The sequence below is a fragment of the Saccoglossus kowalevskii genome, chromosome 14, assembly GCF_978046115.1.
Source record: "Saccoglossus kowalevskii chromosome 14, keSacKowa6.1, whole genome shotgun sequence".
NCBI classification, from domain to species: Eukaryota; Metazoa; Hemichordata; class Enteropneusta; family Harrimaniidae; genus Saccoglossus; species Saccoglossus kowalevskii.
This window is the reverse complement of record NC_140654.1, coordinates 15,632,163-15,659,115: the sequence shown is the minus strand read 5'-3', so window position 1 is coordinate 15,659,115 and position 26,953 is coordinate 15,632,163. Positions and strand designations below refer to the sequence as shown.

The window sequence follows — 26,953 nt, the reverse complement described above, 5'->3', positions numbered from 1 at the left end:
CACTAATACACATCACGCTGAAAAGACATATTATGAATTTGTATAAAGTATTTCTTTTTTTATTTATGTTTAAATTTGCTGTACTGAACAACAAATCTAGGCAAGGCGTCTTCCTTCTAATACATGGGAATATATTGGACATGCACTAACACATGTAATGATAACTCTTCAAAGAGCGTCGAAAGACAATTCACGAGTCGTTCATATAAATCTTATATATCCAATAAGATCTATCGATATTCGACATAATTAAAGATTCTTTTTTTAGATTTCGTCGCAGTACGCGAAGTTAAATAAAAAAAGAACGACGATAAATTGTAGAAACTAGTAAATACATACAGCTGATTTAATGATATATGTTTTATCTCAGAATACCTAGGACGAGAAACGCAGCAAAACGTCTTGATGCCCAGTTGCATACGTGCACTTTGACAGTTGACCACGGGCATCTCTCGGTTCTCAAAATGTGTTTTAAGCTTGCGTTACGTGTATACATTACCTTGTCAATGCATATCCGATTGCCACTCACGGTGAATTTGTTTGAGTCTTGATGCATGCGCGACAGCACTTGCATCAATATTGTTAATTTCAGCTGAGGATGAGGCTCACGTTTTCTCCCCATAAAACTGAATTCGGGTAAAATTAAAACATCTGAGACACAGGTGCGTTTAACACGTTCCATTTCCGAGCTACCTCATTACGAGAAAATATATTGAGCGTAGGAATTCATTTCTATGGATACTTTATGGAAAACTTATATCCTTGTCGCTCCTAGAAGTTGTTAAAAGTCGTCTAAGTCATAGTAAAATTGGGAAACATGTAATGCAGGTCCAACAATTTGGTTAACATGATACGACATTTAGTTTGTTTTCGTGTTCATTTGCAGCCTGTATTTTACTATCTCAAAGTACTCCAGGGGTTCTGTGGTGTACATGATCGACAATATATACTAGTACGCTGTTTTCTTGCAGACAAAGCTTCTCATAATATTTTGTTTCTGTTAAATGTTATAAATTCTGTCAGGCTGTATGACAAAAATAAAACTGTACCAATTGCTGTGAGTAGTTGGCCACACTTTGACAGTAACGTCCAAAATATTATCCTTTCTTTCTGTTGTGTGATAGTTTGATATCTTTGAAGAACGATTTTCGTGATTATTGTCCTAACAGGATATATCGATACGACGTAGATTGTATGACGTACTTAAACATATATACAGCTTAGTACTACGCAAGTCGTCTATTGGCCGCGGTGATTAGTCACGGCGAGGCAATAATTTGTAATCTGCCTCTCTGTGATTGTACTGCTGCGTTCGTCCCAAATGAAATTCCTGTCCGGAGGGGAATCGTAAAATTAAAATCACAAATAAAATAACAAATGTCAATAAAACGGTTAGAGCCAATCTATTACCAAGACATAGGTTATATGAAACGGTTAAATTAGAAAAGTGTAAATTACATGTTGTTGCTGGGGAATTATTTCTGGGTCAATTTAAATTCTCTTAGACGTTTTTCTTCCGTGTTCATTTTCTTCATACAGAGTATAATGTTGCTAAACCTAGTATCGCATTGACTTGTTTCTAAAAGTGTATTATGACGATCACGCACGCATGCCATTGAGTGTAATACGGTATTGATCATTTGGTAAACTGACGAATAAAGTGTGTTCATTGGCAACTACCAAGTCTTTGAAATAGACGTACGCTTTGAGCATTCTCAACACAATCTTGGAGAGACCCATACTCATTTTTTAAAAACCATTTTAGTGCACTTTTAGTAACGTCTGATAATCACTAATGTGGAACACACAGCGTGAACGCTGGGGGCGGTTCCGCGATGGATCCACTGAGGGAGATATCCATTTCACTCGGATTTCGATTAATTGACTTTTACATATACGGATTTGTGTGACATACATAAGTTACCTCTACGAGGGGGGGGGATTAAGTAATGGGTACGTTTTCTGTAGCTTAAGACTTGTTAGTGAATTTGAACACGCAATGTCGTAAATCTGCATACGTAATTCTCAAGTTGATTTGTCATGTCTTTTACGCGATATTTTCGTTGACTTTTATGATTAAGGGTACACATCGGTGGTGAAACGGACATGGGCTTATCAAATCAATACTTTTGCCAACCAACGCCTAGTCGACGCTTGTGGTGTCTCTTAATGCACATAGAAAACTGTTCAAAAGTAGTAACATTTGCAGATCATTGCATAGTTTAATCGGGAATATAGTGTGAATATATATGTCTAGTGTAAACCTAATTGAGCTTGTGTGAGGTTTTCTGCACAGTTAAACTGTTTATGGCTGCGTAAAATCAAGAGCATTTCTAGCCGCTACGTCATAGAAGCCGAAGATAGTTTTCCTTTCTCGCAGTACGTCCTCGCAATCGGGTAGTAGACAAGTTCATTTGGTACAACGATTCGTCCAAAATAAAATTGAACTAACATATCCCGGTTTTATAACTTATTTAAAAATACGGTAAGCGATCATAAGGCGCGCCGTCGTACCAGATACTAGTTATTAACCTCCCTCACGTTCTCTTACAGCATAGCGCATGCATCATTTACAATTGCATCTTAGAGATGCATTTATTTTCCCTCCGGCAACAATGATCACATGAGAAACTATTAAACACTCACCGAGTGCGTACTCTGCCCTGTGTAATCGTACAACATACACCTATCATGGAACGAAAATAAATCATGGCCGAACACAAAAAAAAAAAAACACTCAAACGTTCTAAACGTGATGTCATCTCACATATCTATGGGCTATTTCTACATTGTATATTTCAGCTTAGTCATTAATAAGGTTACATTTCAAGTTGTAACATTTCATATTTAAGATTCCTGACGAGGAAGGCAACCATCGCTGCCATGGTTACAGTATCGTAAACCTTTCTTTATGGGCGGACAAATGTGAATTATTGTGAAGGCGAACAATATAAATGCGCATATATATCAGTATACTCTGCTGAAAATAGGACGACAGAAAATATGTATTTTTTTTAAATAGCACACAAAGTGATATTTTGTGAATTCATCATGGACTCCTTAACAAAGAAAATATTGGCCCCTACACACCGTGTTGTATATAAGTTCGTCATGTCATTTACATGGAACGCCTACCATGAATTTCAGAAGGATTCATAATTATGTGGTAGACATGATGACGTGAATATCGGCGTTTAAATACAATTACTAGGTAAAAACTACTCCGATTTCCTCTGTAATGTAGAAACGAACAATATACAGAGATCGAATGTCAACATTGTTTATTCTGTTATAGCTACGGGGTCATTTTCTGATTATTTCAGACATTGCTTGTTTGCCGGTTGTTGTTGTTCATATGTACCGAATGATGGAAACGAATGTAATCGGAAGTGTTGTTTACGGATAGTTTTTCTGGCAATTTTATTTTTATCTTCGTAGCACATCTAGTAGGGGGACTGTTATTTGTATACGCAATGATTTGGACTTTAATATTAATTTAATGACCACAGATCTGAATGGTAGGACCGTTATTTTTTCAGTTGATGTCATGCAAAATCCCTATTAATTTTTATGAACCAAATCAAGAGGACGAACACGCTCAATTTCTTGATTCACAATTATTATTACTTAATAGGTGATTTTCCGTACAATTGCGAGATCTCGCGAGATGCATGAAAGACGCGCTGTAAAAATAGAACGATTTGATTTTCAACTCGAATTTCTTTATTTCGTAGCTCACATCGACCGGTCGATCTTCGACAGAGGAATATTGCTTTCGAATACCCTCATTTAATCGAAATTGTCTATCATCAAATGTATACAGCACATTATTAAGCATGGAAATGCCCCCAAAATACTTTCGCGTTTGTCGAATCCCACGCGATGTTTGACGCCACTACGACGCTATGACCTTTGTTTGTCCTGTTTTTACGTTCGATTTCACGCATAACGCGTGATTCTCGCAGTGAACGGAAAATGGTCTATTCTGCTACACTCCAATTATTTGGGGGAGGTGACCACAATTTCACAGCTGATATATTTCTGGATAGAATGCTGGATGTAAACCCCTCTTTATGGAAACGTTCTTTTGAAAAACTAAAATATATTTGCGCTAAGTTTGAGTTGATAGTTATATGAAGGATACGTAATCCTACCACAGATGTATGGAGACGTCTTTTTCGATTATTTTCCTTTTTACTAATTCTCTTTAGTTGGCGACGACTAATGCAGATATTGTCTCCAGTGTACAATCTGACCATTCCGCAATTACTATCATGTCTGTTGGCGATGATAGAATTAAGTTTGTAAAATTAACAACAGTCTTCAGAACGGGGTAAATTATAAACAGATCGTTCATGAAAATGTTAAACGCTGGATAGAAGACGGTAACAAAGTTACTATGGGACTTCCTCAAATACAAAATCTAAGTTTGTACCATAAATCATAGTAAAGCATCTACTAGGAAAATAAAAGATGACTGATCTGGGAATAATCAACATTTTGGAAATCAGCTTAGCCAGTACTCATATGAAACTGTACGAAATGATCTAGAGGGCATAAGAAAAAAAAACATCAGGCAGAGTATAATCATGTTACCACGCTGGCTCCCATCATGCATGAAATCAAGCGGTATGAGTACGGAGAAAAAAACACACAAAATTCGTCTTGGGCATAGAACGCTCTCTTTGTTAATTAATAGTACCAATAGAATAATGTTAGATCCAAAGGAAAATCAGAAAGAAATATATTTTTCTATGAGATTCTATACCGTAGCATGTGTATACATAATACCTCTAAAATTGGTCATTCATTTAAACCTACAGTTAAACTAGATGATTCGGAGAGAGAACTTTGTGAAAGCCTTATTACCAGCCCTGAAGCCTTGGATGCTATGCCCAGAGATAAAACCCCGGGCAATGGTGGACTCAGTGTTAAGTTCTACTGTATTTTCTGGAATATATGTGTAAAATACCTTGTTAAAACATTAAATGTTGCGTATGTAACTGGTGAATTTTCAAATAGACCAAATAAGGGATTCATTACACTTATCGAAAAAAAGGTTAAGACAGTAAAGGGTTCATCCGCAACTTGCGACTAGCCACTTTGCTTAATACAGATTATAAAATTTTATCAAAATTTATTGCTCAAAGGTTGGATAAGATGCTGCCCCAAATTATTCATGAATGTCAAACGGCTTTTATCAAACGCAGATCCATTGAAGATATAATGCAATTCACCAAAGATAATAATTTTCCTGGATTCTCGTAGCAATTAATTTCCAGAAAGCATATGATAGCCTTGAGTACAACTATATCTTGTATGCATTAAATCAATTTAATTTCGGTAAATCGCTACAGCATTAGGTCAAAGCACTTTACCCAAATCCAACCAGTTTTGTGATGAGCCGTGATTCGAGTACTGGATATTTTGCTCCTTGAAGGATAGTCAGGCAGGGTGACTCTGTCCCACCTGCCCTCTTTATTTTAGCCTTTGATGTATTTCTGACACAAATTAGACAAAGTGCGACTAGTCTATTAAAGAAATGAATATTCAAGACTCGGATATAAAATATGATTTCTGAGAAATCTTAGCTCTGTTGATCATTTGTTTACATTGTTAGATTTATGCGGCACGTTTTCAAGATTACAAGTAAACTACAATAAAACGAAGCCATGTGACTTGGGGAATGGAAGTCTCGTACAGATAAAACCTATAGTATCCACTGGCGAATGACACCAATCAAAATTATTGGAATATATTTGTCTTACAATAAAGATCTTAGATTGATTTGAATATTGAGAGACTATTCGATTTGCTAAAGAAATGTTTGAAGCTTTGATCTGTTTGAACACTGTCATTGATAGAAAGTTGTGAAAACTGACGATATTAAAACAATAAACACAAATTTATTTGGAATGGGCAAGACAGGGTGGCAAGAAATACTATGATTTCTGATATTGCTCGGGGAGGGGAGTAATTCATTAGATATTTTTGCTCTGTGTCATTTTTTTTTAGAATCAAGTGGATATAACGTTTCCTAGACCCAACTGTCATCCATCCTTGGAAAAAAATCTCTCTTTTTATCTTAGACCCATCGGAAGTAGCATTATCTTCAGAAGTAACTATCAAACCTCTCTTCTTTCTACCTCACTACCTTTTTTTATAAGAGTCTTCTGTACATTTGGTAAAGGTTGAACATCTACCAACAGCAAACTCAGTCAGTGTTAAATATTGTAGTTTGGAACATCTCTAAAATACCCATAAATGACAGGAGTGTATGTTACCTGGAATTTGTTTATAAAGCTATTATTTATATTGCTGACTTGTATGATGCTGGTGGGTATCCACAAACACTTTTCAACGCACGGGGCTAACAAAAACACATTTATTTTCTATTATCAAGAATTACTTTCATCTCTGCCCTCTAAATCATATTGTGTTAGACCAGAACTTTTAATTGGTTTGTATATTGAAAGTGAGTTTGCTCCTTTGGACGGCATTAATTGTAGGCAATTACGCAGATTACTGTCTGCGTCCTATTTTGTATCTCTCATAGGCGAAACGTATTGACAATCTTTATTTGATGTTCTAGGCAAAGAAAGGAAAGAAATTTATTTACTCCCATTCACAGTTACAATAGAATCCAAGCTTCAGGAATTCCAATGGAAACTAAATCATAATATTTTGTATACTAATTTTATGCTTTTCCATATGAGACCTCATTCAGTAACCTTAAGTCCATGTACGTTTTGTAACAACGCAATGAAACAGTTTTACATATTTTTGTGCAAAGTGATTATATAAAGTCACTATGAAATGTTATATTTAAAAAATAAGGAATTCCCTATATATATTTCAGCAAAACGGGTAATTCTAGGTTACAATACCTTTTCTAAATTGCTGAACCATATCATACTAATTATTAAACGATATATGAGAGCAAGTTAAAGGGTAATCTAGCTACATTTAATATGGAGAAGACAAATGTTTTGGTTACAAAAACATTAAGAATCCCGGGTATGCATCCTATACAAAAAAGTGGCAGACTTTTCATTGTTAATATTGTACCTGTATTTTTATTTGGATACATATTATGCAATGTAATCACGTCTTTGAATAAATAATAAAAAATATTCATTAGCATTGGAAATTAATTATAATCGTTGTGCATTTATTTAATGTCTGTTAATTACATCTATTCTAACATCTTTGTTAACCGAGTGTTTATGTATTTTTTTTGCTTTGCGGTTTTCTATCAGAAATCCGAATAGAATGGCCACCGAGATCACGTTGGCGGTGAAATTGTTTTTAAATACCACAGTGACATAAAGCCAGTGAAACATTGAACTCGATGATAGAGGGGAATGAAACACTATCTGAGGGGCGAAATAAGTTCTACGTCTTTCTTGCTTTCAGGAAAATTTAATTAATCACATGACGTAATGTTGAGTGACGTCACTTGAAATACACGCTATAGACAATCTGATTTGTAGGTTAGACAATTGAAACCTTTAGTTCAAATGCAGATTAATTTAGTCATATGTGACGCAATAGGAGTCAACAAGTGTCATCACATCATCTCGGGTCCAGAGTTGACAGTGGCGGATCCAGAGAGGGGGCCAGGGGGGCCATGCCCCCCCCAAACGCATGACGATTCATATCATCTGGATTACGCATAGTTTCTTTCCCATTTTCGCTCCGTATATCTTAAGCGAAGCTTCCCCCCCCCCCCCCGTACATTTTGCTGGATCCGTCACTGAGAGTTGATACATTTGATACTTAAAGTGTGGCAGTCGTCGTGCCGCGTCCTGTTCGATATGGGACTCATAGCGACGTATAAAACGCGTGTAAAATACATTGTTTTTTTTACATGAAATTCGAACACGCGCTGCGCGACGATCACCGCGCTTTAAATTCTCAAAATACGCCCGGTATTGTCAAACTGGTTTCATTGTACTTTGAATCCCATATCGAACAGGACGCGACACGACGACTGCCAGCCTTAAACATATATACTCAATATTCTTTGAAGTACGTCGGCAATAAACGCATTTATGTATAGGTCAAAGTTAAATAACACTGGTCTTAATGAATAAAATAGTAGGTAGACTTAATGAAGTCTAACCAACACAATAGGTTGGGCTGCATCGGCAGCTGGCAAGAACCACGTACGGCAACTTTGAATACGCCAATTTGGATTCAGTAATTATGTATAAATGGACGTGCTTTGAGATTTCGCCATCTTGTCTTCAGCGTGATACCAATCAAGATTTGGAATCGGGTTCATTTCTGAAACTGTGTCAGAAAAGGAACGGAAACAACTATAACGTCGCCATACCGCCAATGGCAACTGTTACCCAACATGTTTTTCTTTTGGAAAACAATGTTCGTCTGTGCGCAAGATATTTTGAAGTAAGGTTGCATACAGAATAGTACCAGTGTATGATATATAATATGATTTGCAACTTATTGTATGGTGAACACTAATGTACCATTAGAAAAAACAGACATGGATACAGATATGTATGTTAAGTAATATTCGGCATTATGTTGCTTCATAATTTATATCAATTTTTAATCTTTCAAAAGAATATAGACATGGATTACATTTCACACTGCTGTGTAAAAATTACCAACGCCGATATTTGTATTTGTAGTCCTAGTGTTTTTTGGCATGTTACTATTTTGAAATCGGATCTTATAAATAGACATAAACATAATGACATTATTTTGAAATCAGGTCTTATAAATAGAAATAAACATAATGACATTATTTTGAAATCAGGTCTTATAAATAGACATGAACATAGTATCACATTAATTTGAAATCAGGTCTTATTATAAATAGACATGAACATAATGACATTATTTTGAAATCAGGTCTTAATATAAATAAACATGAACATAATGACATTATTTTGAAATCAGTTCTTATAAATAAACAAGAATATAATGACATTATTTTGAAATCAGTTCTTATAAATAGACATGAACATAGTGACACATTAATTTGAAATCAGGTCTTATAAATATAACTGAACATAATGACTTTATTTTGAAAATCTGTCCTTATAAATAGACATGAACATAGTGACACATTAATTTGAAATTAGTCTTATAATTACAAATGAACATAATGACATAATATCTCGAAATCAGGTCTTATAAATGTACATAAACATGGTGACACATTATTTTGAAATCAGGTGTTATAAATAGACATAAACATAATGACTATTTTTTGAAATCAGGTCTTATAAATGTACATGCACATAATGACATTATTTTGAAATCAGGTCTTATAAATAAACATGAACATAATGACATTATTTTGAAATCGGGTCTTTAAATAGAAAAGAACTAATTGACACATTAGTTTGATACACCCAATACATTTTTAATATCTCATGCTTACACTAAATATGGACGCATTTTGTTATCATGTTGGCGTCCGGGGACGAGGATAAATCATTCAGAACGCGTTTGTTGGGTTGGACATAAAATTTCATCAAAACTAGTGCAATCTTTGCTTCATCGTAATTGTATATTCTTTTTTTTTTTTACTGTACAAACATTTATATAATATAGCAATATTTCGAAATCGCCATCTTTCTTTTAAAAATGTATGATGTATGTGTTTATTACAAAAATGTTTTTATAATATACCTTTTTAAAAATATATATTGTATATAGCATTCATCACACCCTTATACACAGTCTGATCAAAACATAATGTATCGCGCATCATGTATTAGTTTTAATATTATTTATTTGAATTATTTGTTCATACATTTTATTGTGGATTTTTGCCACTTTTAAAATTTAAACAAATTTCCAGCAAATAAATAATAACATTAATAACATTTCTAATTAAAATATTTAAAAAAACACGTATATTATTTACATGTCCTATTTAATATATTCATGTTTAATTAAGTAAAATTCATTATATCTGAAAAACATTCTGAATAAATTATTTTAGAATTCATATACATATTCGAGTATGTAACACGAGTTTCCGTATTGTTTTCTATTGATTCCCCTAGTGTATATTGCTTTGTCTATAAAGATAGAGGGACATAACATTTGCATGTTTATTATGGATATGATTTTGCCTCCAAATCATGTTAAAATAAGTCTCTGCTGTATGAACAAAGATTGCCTCACTTGTTCCCGACATGATAACACAAATTTTACAAATAATGTTTTTATTGCGTGATCAGTTATATTGAGTGTGCACTAATGCAGGGAACATATGGATTGTATAACCAGGAGAAGAAGGCAAATATATGTCACAAACAGCAATCGATTTCAAATTAACACTCGATAAGGGAACCATTAGAAGCTCTGGGGCGATGATAAACTTTCATTTAGTTTTGTTCTATATTTTCAATAATGAATTCGCTGTAATTTCTTTATTTACCCTGTTTGTAATATTTGTTTCTCCAACAAATAGACGTGCAGATTTTTACTTGATGTTATACATCCCAACAAGGTGTTTTTTTCCTATTATTGTTTTTCTGCGCTGTTTTTTTTTCAATTTTGCCATCGCCTCCAAATTTTCTAATAGTCTACCCCTGAATAAAAGAATACATGCACACGCAAAGTAGAATTGTTGTAGGTGAACGCTCCATAACATGCAACTATTTTACTTTTGTTCGAAAGACGTAATCGGGGATTTGAAAACAGACTTTCTACGACGTCGCTCATGGGGAGGGATCATTGTTGGTCTTATGCTTTCCCTCCTTCTCTCACAGTCGCTTTCGCTCCCACTGCTTCTTCTATCACTTTCCACACGGCGCCTGTTCCCAGGCATCGCCGGAGAAGTCATGAACGGCTGATCTGAAAAGCTGACTCGTTGGCGAGAGCTTCTACGCTCTAATCGTCGACTATTGAGTTTGATCAAACTCTCCTTCCTTGTAAGGCATGGTCGGCCGATAAGTCTTTGAGAAGTTGACGTCCTCCTCTTGCCATGTTCGTCATCTGAAATTATCATTTCCTCTGCTGAAGGTAGGAGTCGAAAGCGGTTAAACTGTTCTTCGCTGTCCACGTTCTGGTTCGATGATTTTCTTAATCGTTCTGGTGTCAACTTTATTCCGGCCTTCAAAACGCTATCGTGTTCATCATCGCCTAAGCCTAATGGTACAGCGTGCTTTGCCTCGTCAGAATCAACCTCTGTTTCCTCCGATAAACGGCTAACTATACCTCTTCGCATTGTACTGATTTTTCTCTGAGACAAATCTTCTGTGTTATACTTTCGTGCTCTTGGCGGTGTTATATCCATCTGAATGACGTCGCTTATTTCTAGGTTGTAGCTCAGGGTGGATGTTAGACTGCTCCGTCTAAGCAACGCTGGACGGCCAGCACACTCACCTCTGCCAGATATCTTCGAAGATGGTGGCCGAGGCGTTTTCACTTCTAAATTAGAGCAGACCGTAGGGTGAGAATAGTGATGCCGTGAGTAGCGGGCATCTCCACTGTCAATGACTACAGGAATGGCCTTCAATACTCTTTTTCGTTTTGGAGACGAACTTAACATATAGTTTGGTTCATGTTGTAAGCTGGCTCTTCCTCGTCTACCTCTCTGTGGTTCGCGATAATTGTCAACTAGAAGATGATGTAGAGTTCGCCTTTTCGGCTTCCTCCTTGTCTCACTGATTACGTAACCACATTGGTCAAGATCTGCAACTTCTCCAGGTAAAGTTTCTTGCAGTGAAGACAGTATCACTTTCTTTTTTAATAAAGAACTTGTACTAAATGTTCTGCTTACCCTTGAGTCTTTTCTTTGACGACGCTGTTGAGGGGAGTGCTTGGGACTTATATCGCCGATTGAACTATTGAGGGAAAGTGTCTCGATTTGGCACTTGTTGATGGCTTCATGTAGTAATGTCTGAGGAGTCAAGTGTGAATTGGGAAACACCTGTTGACAGTCATTGTCATCGTCATAAAGCAGGTACAGTGGGTCACTATCCTGCCCGTCATCGTAATCTTCATCGCATATTGGGTCGCCATATCCGTCATCTGAAGATGAGAGCTCATAGTTAAAGTCAGTTTCTGATGCTTCAATGCGCCGCAGACAACCCTCTTTCCTGCGCAAGAAGCGACTGGACACGATGACTGCCGATGATGGCTTTGGTCGCAGGCTATCAAAGCAACACTTCTGTCGAAGAAGATTCCTCAGTCCCCGTCTAAACGGCCTGTAGAGTAGAGTATAGATGTACGGATCAACGACGGAATTGGCGTATATCAGGTACTTTGACAACACCATATATTTTCGTATTGTGTTTTTGTCAAGTACCATCACAATCTGCAGCAAATGAAGCAATGAGTACGGCGTCCAACAGAGTATAAAGAAACCTATCACTAGGCATAATATTTTCACAGCCTTTGTGCGTTCAGAACGAATGAGTGCGGGCCTTCTTCTTTGGCCATCAACCTGAGGCATTGCATCGATGCGACGAGCCTGGGAGCGAGCTGCGCGGACCATGTGGTAGTAGCAGTATACCATTACCAGCAAAGGGATAGCATACGCTACAACGAACACAATGAGTGAGAATGGAAGGTTACCACTCCAGTTCACTCCACATCCCAATTCCTGCGACTGGTAATGATACTCTCCGAACCCAACAAGTGGCATCAATGAACAGATACCTAGAATAAGATGGACAAATATAAATGTCATCAACACGCAAATAGATTGGAGGTTGTTTCCCATGCTAGCATACGCGTGTAGCGTTTGCGCTGAATATCAGGCGTCGGTCGTCGCGTAGTTTAAATTCTTGTAAACAAAAAATATATTTGCACGCGTTGTATATGTCGCGAGGACGTCCAATGATAAACATGGCGCACAAAAAGTGCTTCGATTTGATCAAGCATTTCTTCTCTCCGATCAATGATCTCACATACATTTCCTTGAGAATCACACAAATCTAATGGAAACAAATTAATTTTATTTGTTTTCGTCCTCCTCAAAAAAAAATGCCTTATAAAAACTCGAGAAACAAGAAATAAAAAAAGTCTGGTCTAAAGGCAAAATAATTATATTTATTGATGAATGCGCTTGTGTATTGAACCAATATGACAAATAATCTATTATAATTTATCGTTTCTCGTGTTTTATTTTTTAAGGACATAAGCGAGTGTCAAAGTTCTTACCTAAAGGCACAAGATCGATCTACAGCATATCCAAGTATTACTTGATTTCAAATATAAGTCTCATAGCACTTTGTGCTTCATGGTCTATTTGGGCTCATGCGATTATTTATATATTAGGCTACACATTTAGAGCTACATATCCCTGCCAAATCCCTTTAGCCGCGGGGGGGGGGGGCAATGCGTTTTTACTTAAGGTATACATACCTGGACATATCCATATGATCGAAACCATGTACTTGGCACGTATTGGTGTCATCATATTAAGATAATCCAGTGGGTGCACCACTGCGCAATATCTGGAGAGAAAAAAACAGAAAAAAACACAGTTTTAACATTAGCAGGGAAAGCGGTTCTTGGTCATATTTCACCGGTAATAAAATTCCTCATTTACAAATGAAAAACCTTTATTTTTCATGCTGTTTTTTTTTTTTTTTTTTTTTTTGTTGTTTCAATATAGTTTTCCGTGATCATATTTTATTCACGATAAATATTAATATTCTGGTATGTGTTCGTCTACAAAAATTTGCAGAAATCGTAACCTGTTGAATCTTTCATATATAAATGGCTCTAATAAAAAAAAATACTGTCACTTAAGTACGCTGTCAGTATAGTCATTGATCGTGTGCCAATTGCCATGCGTGTCGCATTGAACTTAAATAGATTAGTAATTATCTAATTGCCCTTTTTTACTTGACTTTACAAACAATATTAACGTTGAAAGTAACTTACCAACTGGTCTGATACGTATGTAGGATTGCATGGTAATTTCGTACCTAGTAAATGGCTAATATGTATCAGCATCATACCGTTAACAATAAGTTAGTTTATTAAAAAAAAAAATATCGTCCTTGGAAACAAAATGAGTTTTGTCAGAGTTACTTACTGCATCTATGTAAAATAACTTACGACACATCCATTCATTTCTGGTAACCAATACGAAAACTATAAACTTACAGAAACCTGAGAGGTATATTATTAATTAGTATTTCAATACAATAGAGTTAAACCAGGTATTATCACGCACATAACTGACGTTATGTATACTTCCATGGCATTATCTTCAACATACTCACCAATATCAGCTGCATATTTCAGTTTTGTATTCCGCCCACCAGCAAGAACGACTCCATATAGAGCAATACTGAATTTTACCGACCTCCGACCTTTTTAAATTACTTTAAACATTACAGTGCAATTCGAAAAGAAATAACGTGAACCAGATATTGCTTGCTACCTTTACATATAAATACTAAATTGTATGAAAAGTGTATAAAACCTAAACATTGAATAACCTGAAATGTTTAAGACAAAAGCTGTTGTTCTTGATAATGGGCAGCTACGAGCATTTGGGTCACACCTGATATTGGCGGTTTCAAATAGAATGGCTATTCATCAAGATTGAGAATGAATGCAAGCCATCAAATAATACACAATCGCTGTACAAATAAATCGGATCCCGGGTCTGTGTTTATTTGTCAACACTCACGCAAAAATATAGCGAGACTTTCTAGATTCGAAGAGAATAATGAAAATGATTTCACAGGTCATGGAAAACATCAATGTCCTGAATATCGTTAACATACTTAAGAAAATAAAAAAAAATGAAAATGACAATCACGAATAACCCTCTCCCCTATCCTAGTAGAAGTTTTTTAAACAACTATAATGGGTTTGTATTAGTTATTATAACTGATCGTGGTTATTTGGTTTACTTTTGAAATCAAATTAGGATTAATTAACATTGTTTGTTTTTCCGTTACACGCTGTAAAGATGTTTTACAATATAAAGGCGAGAAACTTGTGCACTAAGTTCAAAGTTCCTTGTCATTCCTCTCTTGCAGTTCAATCTTTAACATACACACACTGTAACGTTCATATAAATTACCTGTTTGCCGAAAAATACCCAGGTTTTGTGAGTATCGTTAAAACAAGTGTGCCAAGTTTGAAGGTCTAGCTATTTCCCCTGTAGTTAATTAACTAACATACATAAACCATGCTGTAACTTTGACCTTTGTCATGTATGTCGCATGGAACCCAGATCGAACATGAAATGTGAATATTATGCCGGAAATTTGGCAACAAATAAAATGAACTTGAACTGGGTGACAATTTTGTCTCGCTGCTTTCATTCTAGATGTGAATTGCCATATAGTCCAGTTTAGTCTTGGGGTTGTAGATTAGGGAAGTCGATTTCCTATTCTTTAGCACATTAAAATTCAATTTTGAAGCAACACACCGGTGTTGTTATTGTTATTGTTGTTTCTGTTTTGTTTTGCTTTGTTTTTGTTGGTTGTTTTGTGTTTTTCATTGTTACCTGTGTTACTACTGCTACGGTTGCAAATACGTATGTGAACGAAACAGTGTATCATTCAGTTCATTCCGACCCACCTGTCAATGGAGATACATGCTACGGTTAGCGTAGATGAGACACTGAACAGCAGAGCCAAGAAACCAGTGATTTCACACAGCGCACTTCCTAGCAACCATCTTCCAGTAATCAGTGATATGAGAGAGAAAGGCATTGCCAGCACTCCGACTAATAAATCGCTGATAGCCAGGTTGACCAGGAGCAGACCTAAAATCATAGAAAATTCTAATATAGTCACGCGATAGGTCAGTCAGTAGCAAGCCTGAAATCTTGGGGGAAATATCATATAGTCACGTGATAGTTAGGCTAGTCTGTAGGAAGTCTAAAATCAAAAATGTGGCGCTGTTTATATTGTTTAATGTACTCGCCAGATATTTGATTTTTTTTAATGATTTGGTCATTTGTTTTGTGTTCTCGGACAAGTGAATTTCTCTATACGACCTGTGTACGTCGATTTATGCTAATGTTATTCCCAATTAAAGCGGGGGAGTCGTCACCTGCGCATGCGTCAGATGGCCGTAGCGTGTCATTGTTTAGAAACAAGCGTCTACCCATGAGCCCTTGCGTTTTTAGCGTCGCTTGGTGACGACCCTATCGCTTTAACCCTCCCGCTTTAATCACTGGTGGTGGTAGAGTGTTTTTCTCTTTCGGTGTGTAGCTTGCAATTTACTTTTTTTCGTAAACAATTCCCCCCTCATGATTTAAATTGACCGACCCTTTAATCATATTTAAGGGACTCAATGCAAAATAGCTCTGAACGTAACCCACCTTACTTGTTGAAGCAGTACACCATCTAATGCCCCCTTGTTTGGTTCTTAAAAAAATAGGGGAAACAAGAAACCGGTGGGTGGAAAGCAAATATTCGGATGTATCTTTCAGTTGGGGAATTGAAGCGAACGCAAATTAATTTGACCTTTTTCATGAAATACGACTATACAAAGATTACTTTGATTTAAAATATGTTGTCTTGCCCACTACGTAAACACGCCACTGGAGAAAAATAGTCCGAATCTGCTATCATGCAAAGGTTATGCATTTTGCTGATGAGATCGTTATTTTTTTTTATATTTAATAATTGTGATGGTTGAGGGGAAGACAATGGCAAAACTTCTTTATTTTTAATGCAGATTACTCGAGGGTTTAAGTTTCACGAGGTATTTTAACCGACATATAATCTGACGTTATGTAATCGGTCTCGCTCGTAACCCGCAATTACTAATATTGTCCAACATATATATATATATATATATATATATATATATATATATATCACACCGCTGCGTCATGGGAAAATAATTGAAACCAGATAACAAGAGCGTTGCAATTATAGTATGACGTGACCTTTGTCAATCGACTTTCTAATGTTTCGAGTCATTGTTCCCGTGCATACTAAAAAAGTACCATTTTGGGCAGGAACGACGCGAGTAACACCAACAGGAAATCGACAAAGACTGATTAAATGATCAATTTATTAATTACTATTATTATACATTTGTCACTGTAACGCCATACGTTACAGCATGCCGTAATTTTGCAGTATTTTACGGAGTATTTTCATCCTACCATATTAGGAAATGCGAATTCCAAATATAGAATGATTACGCGTGTAAGCGTGCTCTAATAATAAAAACAAACATGGCTGACACCGGGGTTTGACCGGACTCAACACAAAGAAGTTCGCTGATTTTGGATTTCGGCGTTCCAAAGATGTATCCTTGAACGGAAAAGACGTATAATAGTAAGGTTATTACGAGAATACCTCAAAGTATGCACTCAGACAGTACGCCGCGCATCGACCTCCGCTGCGCGTCAGTCGATCTCAGCTGTAATGTCTTCGTGCATACTTTGAGGTATTATCGTAATAACCTCATATTATTACACATTATTATTATGTTACAGCGTGCCGTAATTTTGCGGTATTGTACTAGATAGTTTCATCCTGCCATATTAGGAAACGCGAACTCCAAATATGGCACGAATACGCGCGTAATGAAAAATAATTATGACTGGCCCAAGGGTTTGACCGGACTCCACACAAAGAAGTTCGCTAAATCTGTTCCAAACGTTTTGGTTTTCGGCATTTCCATGATGTATCCTTGGAAGGAAAAGATGTATAATAATAAGGTTATTACGAGGATACTGCAAAGTATGCACGTGTTTTTTATTCAGTTCGTAACATCCGTTGAAATCTATTCAATTTCCAAAGTTTTTCTTCGTGTGTTTACGTCTTTTCATGAGAAGATGCAATTGTGCCCAGCACATGAGTATTTATTACCAGTTAGCAATACAGCTGCTATCACCGGCACCCGGGGTCTTCAAATCATCGGGCTCCGATAAAAGTAATCGTATCCATTTAGTTTTCACTTAACATCCGACCAATCATCGTGAATTTTAACTTTAGTTTAATCAAATGTAACCACATAGTCCCAGCACTTCCTGTTAACAGATTACAGACAATACTCCAATATTGACGATCGTGTCGTGATCACATATATGCAAAATAATTGCTCTCATTCGTTTAACACACGTTGTTAGCTAAATCGTGTTTCACGTGTCATACCTATCGTCTGCTAATAAAATTATTGTTCCTAAAGGTTACGTCATTATCCAACATTCTTTAACGCGTGTGTCACCCATGCTTTATTGTGTTATTTGTAAGCGCTGTAACAGTTTGCCCGTATAATTAGTGTTACCCCAATTACTGCAGCAATGGTGATTCACACAACGGGGCGTCTTCCTTACCTCGGAGACTGACTGTTCTGAAAATAGATTCCAAACCCATGCTGGGCATGGTTTTTGTTATTCCGACGATCGGTCAAAGTTCACCTGATATTATGAATTGTAAACTTAGCGATAATGCCCATATATGAATTTACATCTATGTTGATATTTGTACTACTGAACCAATTCACTTTTTAGAATATACCTATTAGATGGCTGGCATATTCAGTTAAAGTTCAGGGCCACCTATATTTTGACTCTTATTTTAAGGATATGTCTACATGTTTGATTTCCATTATAGTTTCTAAAATATTTAATCAACTTAAATCCAAAATGGCTTAAATTTACGATTGGATTATGTGGATGTATGTATGAAGCAGTAAAGTTGTAAATGTGTTTTAAGTCAGAGAAATGATTAGGGCAATAATAGTCCAGTTGGTCAATAAGCCATGCACTTCGATCATTGGTGCGATCTCTGCAGTACGTTCTCTGTGCGCGACACGTTGTCGTTAATTATTAATTAGTTTTTTTTTTCATTTTTGGACTATTTATGCTAGTAAAATTTCTTAAACGTAAGCTGGTTTTGGCGCGGCGGTAAGTTATTTTGGTGACGTGGTAAACAGAGAATCACGATAGATTTATGTCCTGTGCAAATCATATTGTAAGTCATTGTGGATTAAGATTGTTTAAGATTGTTTGCATATATGCTCAAATAGGGTCTAAATATTGGAGACGCCGTATTTAATGTCAAGCAAACTTTTTTCAAAAATACACACACAAGCTTTCCAAACTTATACGACATTTATCAGTAACTCTTGTTGCTACCAGTAGGTCATATACCCATGGAATAATGTTGTTTTCTTAACAGCGGTTCGATGAGTTATATTATAAAGATTTATTGGATTATGTAACTAATGATCATTTAGTTTATTCAAGATATACAGCAGTGCGGTTGTTTCCAGTATACATACGGTTTCCCGGTCCCAAATTGCGATAGTATTATAAAACGTGTGTTTTAAGTTTTCCAAGTCTGCCAGTCCCCACTTTTTTCAGTTTGTATGGTTGGCCTGATTCTTCTATTGGATACAAATGGTTCGGGCAGGGTTATGTGTGTATGTCTATTGGCTTTCATGTTAAACAATAGTTTAAAATGTCACTCACTGGACGGTCGTTTAATTGAGAATCTCTATCCCTTGGAGGATAATACAATCGCCCATGTCGTGATAACATGAGCATCACATGTGTTATTGTATTGTCAACCGTGACGTCACAAAACAGCACAATGTGTTATCTACCTACTCGTTTCCTTGTCTCCAGCTGGCATGGATTTTGATTTTTTTATTGCATTTCCACAAAAACTTAAATGTATCAGGCGCGTTTGTTTGACTGAAATGGCCTTTCCTAGCTAGTTACCAGAAATATCTATAAACCATACTGTCCGTCTTAATCTTAAATTATCGTTTTCAATATGAGACCCATGCAACGTTTAGTACCACGCGTGCTAAATGTATTCTGTAAACAAGAAATTCGGTCGTTTTAATGTTATCGTCCACCGCGAATCATGAGTGTTCGATATGTTTTGTGTATTAGGTCACTGAATCTAAACGCATAATCTCGGAGTTTAATAGTTACGTGAGTATCGGTAGATGAGTCACCTTCTTTGACAGAATAGTCAGTATACCGTTGCATATAATCGACGGTGCAAATTATTTTCATTTGCGTGGCTGCAGCGAATAAAGACGAACGTGCAATGTTACCCGTGCATCAGTGCACGTTTTGTTTTCATCGTTTCTCCTCAAGTAAGGTTAATCGGTCAAACTCGAAAGAGTTGTAATCCCTATGGACTAGTATTAGTCAGCCACTTTTTCTGTTGAACCCCCGGGGTTAAATTCAAGAACAACGTAGTCGGTTCTGTAATATATGTTACAGCCCAGGAGAGTATGCGTGTTACTAGTATTACCTCAATCATTGCGTTTGTGGCAGTAATTTCGATTCACATCACGAAGTGTTTTAGATAGTTCTGTCTTACCTCGGTGACTGACAGTTTTTTTTATACAGACCCGACAACCATGGTGGGTGGTATTATCCCGGTGATAGGTACATTGTTTTATATAACAAATAAAAACATGTAAACATTTATTATATTCCTTTTACAAAATTGGTTTGATTATTTATGTTATAAAAATATTGGATTATGTAACTAAATATTGCCATGAATACGGTTTCATGATCATTCTAGTTTAGTCAAACGTATATAGCTGACTGTGTAGTTTTGTTTTATATACGGTTTCCATGTCCCCCAAATCTTAATAGTATCATAAAACGTGTGTTTTAATTTTTCGATGTCTGCCGCTCCACTGTTTTTCGTTTGTTTGCCTCATCCGGATCCATTAGACACAAATGATTCGAACAGGATTGTATGTACCGTCGAAATGTTAAAGTTAAACAACAGCGATAGTCACGGAGCAGGGCCTCGTTAATGGCAAATTAACTGTCGGTGACAGATCGTTACTTGAAATTTACCGATTTGATGACCACGCCGGTGTTTTTGATTAATTGTGGCACACATACAAGAATCGGCATGTAGCATTCTAATCGGAAAAGGTATAATATGGGCTGAGGGAATTTTATTGCTGGCAATTTGTTTTACTGGGCATCACTCGATTTATATAATTTATTGTTCATTGATGTAATACGGGGGTCAGGATTATTTAGAATTTTATGACCGTGTCATGATTTAATCGGTCTTGCATGTTAACATTGCTTTATGGTTACAATGGAATCGAGTGAGATCTCGTTGAGAGTGAGAAAGCCGTGAGAACTTGTTTTCGAATATCACATAGGTTAGCATTCACCGTCAAGATTAACGACTCAACAAACACAATCAACGTCGAGAATCTCTCCATGAAAAGTCTCCATCAAAATTCAGCAACATAAAATTTGTAATAACAATTTATCCGAGTAATTTTGGGTAGAAATAATTTATAACTCAATTTGTTTAATATGTTTGCATGACAATAGCGACGGAAGCAAGAAAAGTGACATAATCTGTCTGGGCGAACACAATGAAATTTACATGTTACCGGGAACATATAAGTGCGGTTCAAGGCGCACCCAGACTCGTTATAACATAAATCAAAACGCTCAGAGCATAGGGAATATCTCAGTGAATTTGAAGACAAATTGAAATACATGACACATTCGCAGCTTAATAAAAAAAGATGAGGATAATTCATAGTATCGTTTTAATGTTTGGTTGCGCACTAATAATATTAATTTGATGCGCATGCGCTTCGGATTAATGATACGTACTATTGAAATGCTGAAATAACAAAAGCGAACAAGTCGCCCACATTCCTCTCCTGGACAAATGTATTCATTTCATACGAAATATATCACAAACTACGCAGATTACTAGCTTTAATAACAACATCTTAATCATGTCATACTTAGTAAAACAAAGAAAACAAGCGAACACACCTATAGAATTACAATGTACATTGTATGACATTTAAAGACGCCGAGTTACAAGATTTTTTAACTAACGAGCCATTGGCACAGACACGAGGGACGCCCTTTGATCTTCAAAGTCGGAAGCACATAGCAGAGGACGACCAAGTAAGGACCCGCCTTGGGAGCGAGGCTGTGACGTCGAGGGTAATGAAAAAAAACAGATTGAGTTAAGAGGCCCGAATACAAAATAAAATGTATTTTTTGAGTGTTTAGCGGATAACGACATGTGCGTTATTCGTGTGTGTTCTTGAATAAATCACATACAAGTGCATTTTGTAGGGTTATATTTTTTTCCCATGAAGGCAAATACAATTGCTTGCCAGTAAACAAGGTTGTTGCTATCGTTACGTCTACACAATATGATTGAAAATTTGTGTACAGTTATAGTCGGGCTAGGCAAGGTGAAATAAACACTTGAGATAAAGAAATCGCCTATGTACATTACCGTATGTGGGGAACACGTCATTGACCTATCAACTAGAGACTGCGTGCAGATCAGAAATTGCGCGAAAGTTATAGTGCATATTGAATGCATTCATGTTCCCTTCACGGCCATTGTTGGTTACCAATATCTCTAAATACTACGTCCCATGAATCACACAACGATCACATGATGCGATGATTTTAATATTGTGTAATGAAATATGAATTGCCAGGAGGAGCATACACTTTGTAACTCGAGTTTCAGATAACGATGCACAATGCGAAGATTTTATCGCTGGATAACTCTTAATACCCTTGATGTGTCCAATGTAGCAGTGCAATCATTCGAAGATTTCAATCGATGTAGCTTTCCTTGACAACAAAATGTTTCCGGATTTCACCCAACAGGATGTTATCACAGTGTATTAAAACTTGTTGCTTATCATTTATATTTTCACTATTAGAATTTTTTGATGCGCATGATTTTTATCTGTCTGACTATATAAGTCAATTTTCGACTTGTTTCTAAGACGGGTTACGAGGCGCACGGTCACTGCCTTTCGTATGCAAACACATGAACCAAACGAGTGCAAATTGTTTCCTGATTTTGCGAGGTATCTCGTACTCTCACTCTTTGGAGATAAAATACGTGTCAACTCGTCTGATTACAGGTGTTGACATTATTGTACATTTTGGGCGCAGAATTAACTGCGTCATTCATCGGTAAATATATGGACGACATCGGATTAATAGACTAGTCCGTCGGGAGGTTAGGTTTCATACACCTCAACAACGATTTTAATTATATTGTCCCCCAATGGCGAATGTGCACAGGGAAGGCTTTGCCGCGTTAATTAAGTATAGCTCAATTACCAATGGCAAAACCAGACATTCGCCATAAACACTGCGATAAAGACTTTCCGTTTACGACATTGTGAAATTCTTTCGTTTTTATGCAAAAAATATACAGTATTGTACGAAGTAAAATCATATTTATTAAAGTTATTGTTCATACATGGGTCGTTGAACACATTACATAGTTTGTAATTTTATAACTCAAGACAAATAAAAGGAAAAAAATATAGACAATATAGCTAATTATCTATGTTTCTGTAATATTCTTTTGTAACCGGTAATTATGAAAATTATTCATGGGAACATAGGGATGACATTTCGTTATGAATTAATATTAATATAAATTTATAAATTATCTTGTTAACAAAAAATGTCGCAAAAAATGAAAAGTATTTCACAATGTCAAAAACAGAAAGTCTTTATCGTATTGTTATCATACATCAATTTTTGTAAAATTGTCGCAAAATATGTTTCAAATAGTAATACAAATAACTGAAATGTTGCCATAATATGACTATTTATTAAACAGGGTTCACTTAAGTTTTGACTTAACAACGCATTAGAAACTGCTTTGTCTCACAGTAATATAGTGACTTTACTCTGTGAACAAAAATACTGTGTTGTTAAGGTGGTATTCGTGAAACGAAATCGTTATTTCTTGTAGACTGTATGTCGCTAGTGCAACACTATGTATGTACTAGTATATTCGTTTTTTTAAGTACGCCGATTTTATCTTTTTTTGGCTTTATTGTTTCCATCTCTAATTTCCATTCATCTTGAAAAAAAAGACGCACGTGTCGAATATCACATTTTTTGTCTTGTTTAAACGGATACACATACATCCAATCCATTCAATCAATATAGTATGTGCCAATGCATCATTGTTTTCAATTAATCAATGTACAATTTGCAAAAAATTTCGTGATTATATTCATTGATTACATGCATTTTCTTGGAAACATTTCAAACGCGGCTGAACCGCTAATATCCGGATTCAGTATATGATTAAATCGTTGCAAAGTTTTGTCGTTTTGTACGTGATGTATCATTTGTAGCTTGAGCAGAAAAGTTTAGATATAGGCCGTTATATTTGACAGTTAACGCATGAATATTCTGTTCGTTTGTGAATCGTGTATCCAGACCCGGTTGGATTAATTCACAGGACTCATGTGTAAGTCGTCTGTGTTGTCTTGCATTCCTGTCCAATTTATGGCGTCGACGAATAATATTTCATAAAAGTATATAGTGACAAATACGTCAAACTGCGACTACTAGGCGCCAACTGCAGTCAGTTCGTGGGATCAGGCATACCTGTTGAGGTTGACCTGATGTCTGTCGAGATAGGACCATCTCGTCCCCTGTGCCATCAAATGACGGAAGGGGTCAATGTAACTAACGATTGACAATATTAAATTGAAATATTAATATATTGCTTTTGTTATTTCGCATTTACGTTTTCCCCATTTCTGTCAATAAAAATGAAATAAAAAGTAACATAGACACATGTGGTGTCATTATTATCATTAGTAGTATTTTTAAATGTTTCCCTAGTATGAACATCGGCAAAAACAACCGTGAAAGATAGGAAGATTTACATCATCAGCAGATGATGTTACTTACTAGTGATGAGTTGGAGTTCCGGAGACGAAATGTGATAGATCACCCAACACACAGAAATATTACCAAGTACGGCTAAAATAATCATAAGCGCGAGAAGAAAACCTCCGCCAACTTGAATATCAAACGAGATGAAATTCGCGGAACTTATATTATTTGCAGCGTTACTGTCAAAAATCCCGCCTGTAGCATTGTCAAGAACGGTTGAGTTCTCCATTTTCTCGAGCTCTATGTAAAAAGGGCAAGGCGAAGATACATGCTATTGCATCCACGTGCTCGGCTTTTTCACAGTACTTCTGGAATCTCCAATGAATATCACCATGCCTGTTCGAGACAACCGCACGAGAAGCGACGTCAAATGCTCGCATAGCCGAATGAAGTAGTTATATTATGACGAGCTTGCTCCGATGTGTCCGTTCTCATCATGTATATCAATTGATACCCACTGATTCGACCAATGCGATTTTCCATATAAGGACTGCCTCCTTGTACGTGACATGAATACTAATGAGGAGAGCGGTTGCAAACTGTGTCGTGCTTTATCGGGTAATTATGGTGATGTCGATTTTCGCATGGCAGTAGGCTCTCTTTACAATGCAAGATGTAGAGTTGAAGCGATGCGGTTGTTGCGCCGAGTTTGATATGGGTCCCATGCGACGCATGCAATGCGTGTCAGTAAAACAACTTGTTTACGCGAAGTTCCAAGGCGCGTTGCACGGCGACGGTGACTTTTAAAATTGCGTTGCCATTAAAAGAAGGGATGTTCTTGGTTTAAATTAACTAAAAGTCTGTAGCCTAATAATCAGGCATAACAGCGATTTAAGTGGCTACTACATGTTCGTGATTCAAAGGATACTTTTTATGCAAATGTGTTGATTAATATGCATGATTTTGTGGGATAGAACATTAAAGCGATTTATCGCGCTTAGTCGGAACTGTCATTTGAATCAAATTTGAGATATCAGTGTACATATGCATTCGACAAAATTAGCATGTCCGTGCTATTTGCATTTATGAATACAGGAGGTATACGGGTCGCGCCCTCTAGTCACGGGAGTTTCTGTGACGTCAATGACATATGTGAATGATAACACTATCATTCATACTGTGTTTACAAATAGAAATAAAACACATGGTTTAATTAAGTAGCCCCTCTGTGTCTGAAATATAGTAAAATCCCTAAAAAACATCACCATCATTGATGGAGGATTACGGATAAGAAAAAAAAAAACATCGACACCGTTAACGGACTTTTAACATCCATTCTCACCTACGGAAATCTTAACCACTCCTAGCACGATATATTGGTTCATCCTTACATGGAGGTAAAAGACAGAATCTTAGTACTTTGCGAACCCCGCCAAAAAACAGACACCGCTTAACTTAATTATAATTAGTAATTTCTAATATGGTCAGTAAATGGGCCATCGTGTAAGTTGTTGAATATTGTTTTTGCTCTTGGGAATCTGTATAATATAAGGCTAGGCCTCATCCATCTGAACGTCATTTCCCCCGAAAAAAATTATTTGAATATATTCAACATTTGATCGTATTTAATTATATATTTTCCTCGTTAATGTTTAGACTATTGTCGATAACATTTCACAATCTACAGATAAGGTTATGTTTACAATTTTTTAAGAAAAAAAAAGGAAAAACATTACGTAGCTTTATTTTTTTTTTATTTTTTTACGTTCAGAGGTCAAAAGTGAATGGTAGTGACGAGTATGTAAACTCTCGACAGATCGGAAAACCCAAATTTCGAGGAAATGTCGCTGTAGTTTTTTAGTTCATTAATGTATGATCTTGCACCGCTACCAATCAGTTTTCGATATGTAAATCATGCCGTGTATTGCTAAACCTGACATTTTCTGTCAAAAATAAGGTTTATATTGCTAGCAACTTATCACCTGAAATAAACACATGTGTTGACTTCCTTTAAAGTGGGTTGAAGTACACCCGTTGACAATTAAATGTGAAATTGAACAGCCTCAATCGTCACGCAGCGCGCGTTCGAAAGAAAAAAAGTGTATTTTACAAGTTGTGCGCACCACAAGGAGCATATATATCGAAAACGAATCGAACCGGAGCAACTACTATGGCGCTCTAAGTGGCAAATGCATCCATAGACAGTATCCAGGCGAGGTTAACAATTTTAACGGATATGAGTTTGAAATTATATATAACGGATATGAGATTTGAATTACATACACCAGTTGTCGCTGCTTGTTCGACAATATTTTGCGTTCGATACTTTAATGTCCGGTTATACTTAAAATTGTACTAATGTACTGTAACTGT

At 36.3% G+C, this 26,953-nt stretch overlaps 1 protein-coding gene across 1 annotated transcript; it reads right to left on the bottom strand.

The window, feature by feature from the left end:
* Positions 1-10,272: 10,272 nt before the first annotated feature.
* Positions 10,273-25,038, bottom strand: LOC102807643 (uncharacterized). Its single transcript, XM_078006095.2, has 4 exons — positions 24,656-25,038; positions 15,544-15,730; positions 13,360-13,451; positions 10,273-12,651 (listed from the first exon to the last, which is right to left on the bottom strand). Exons 1-4 carry the CDS (start codon positions 24,867-24,869, stop codon positions 10,649-10,651), a joined length of 2,496 nt encoding a protein of 831 aa, XP_077862221.1. The 5' UTR covers positions 24,870-25,038; the 3' UTR covers positions 10,273-10,648.
* Between the last annotated feature and the right edge of the window lie 1,915 nt (positions 25,039-26,953).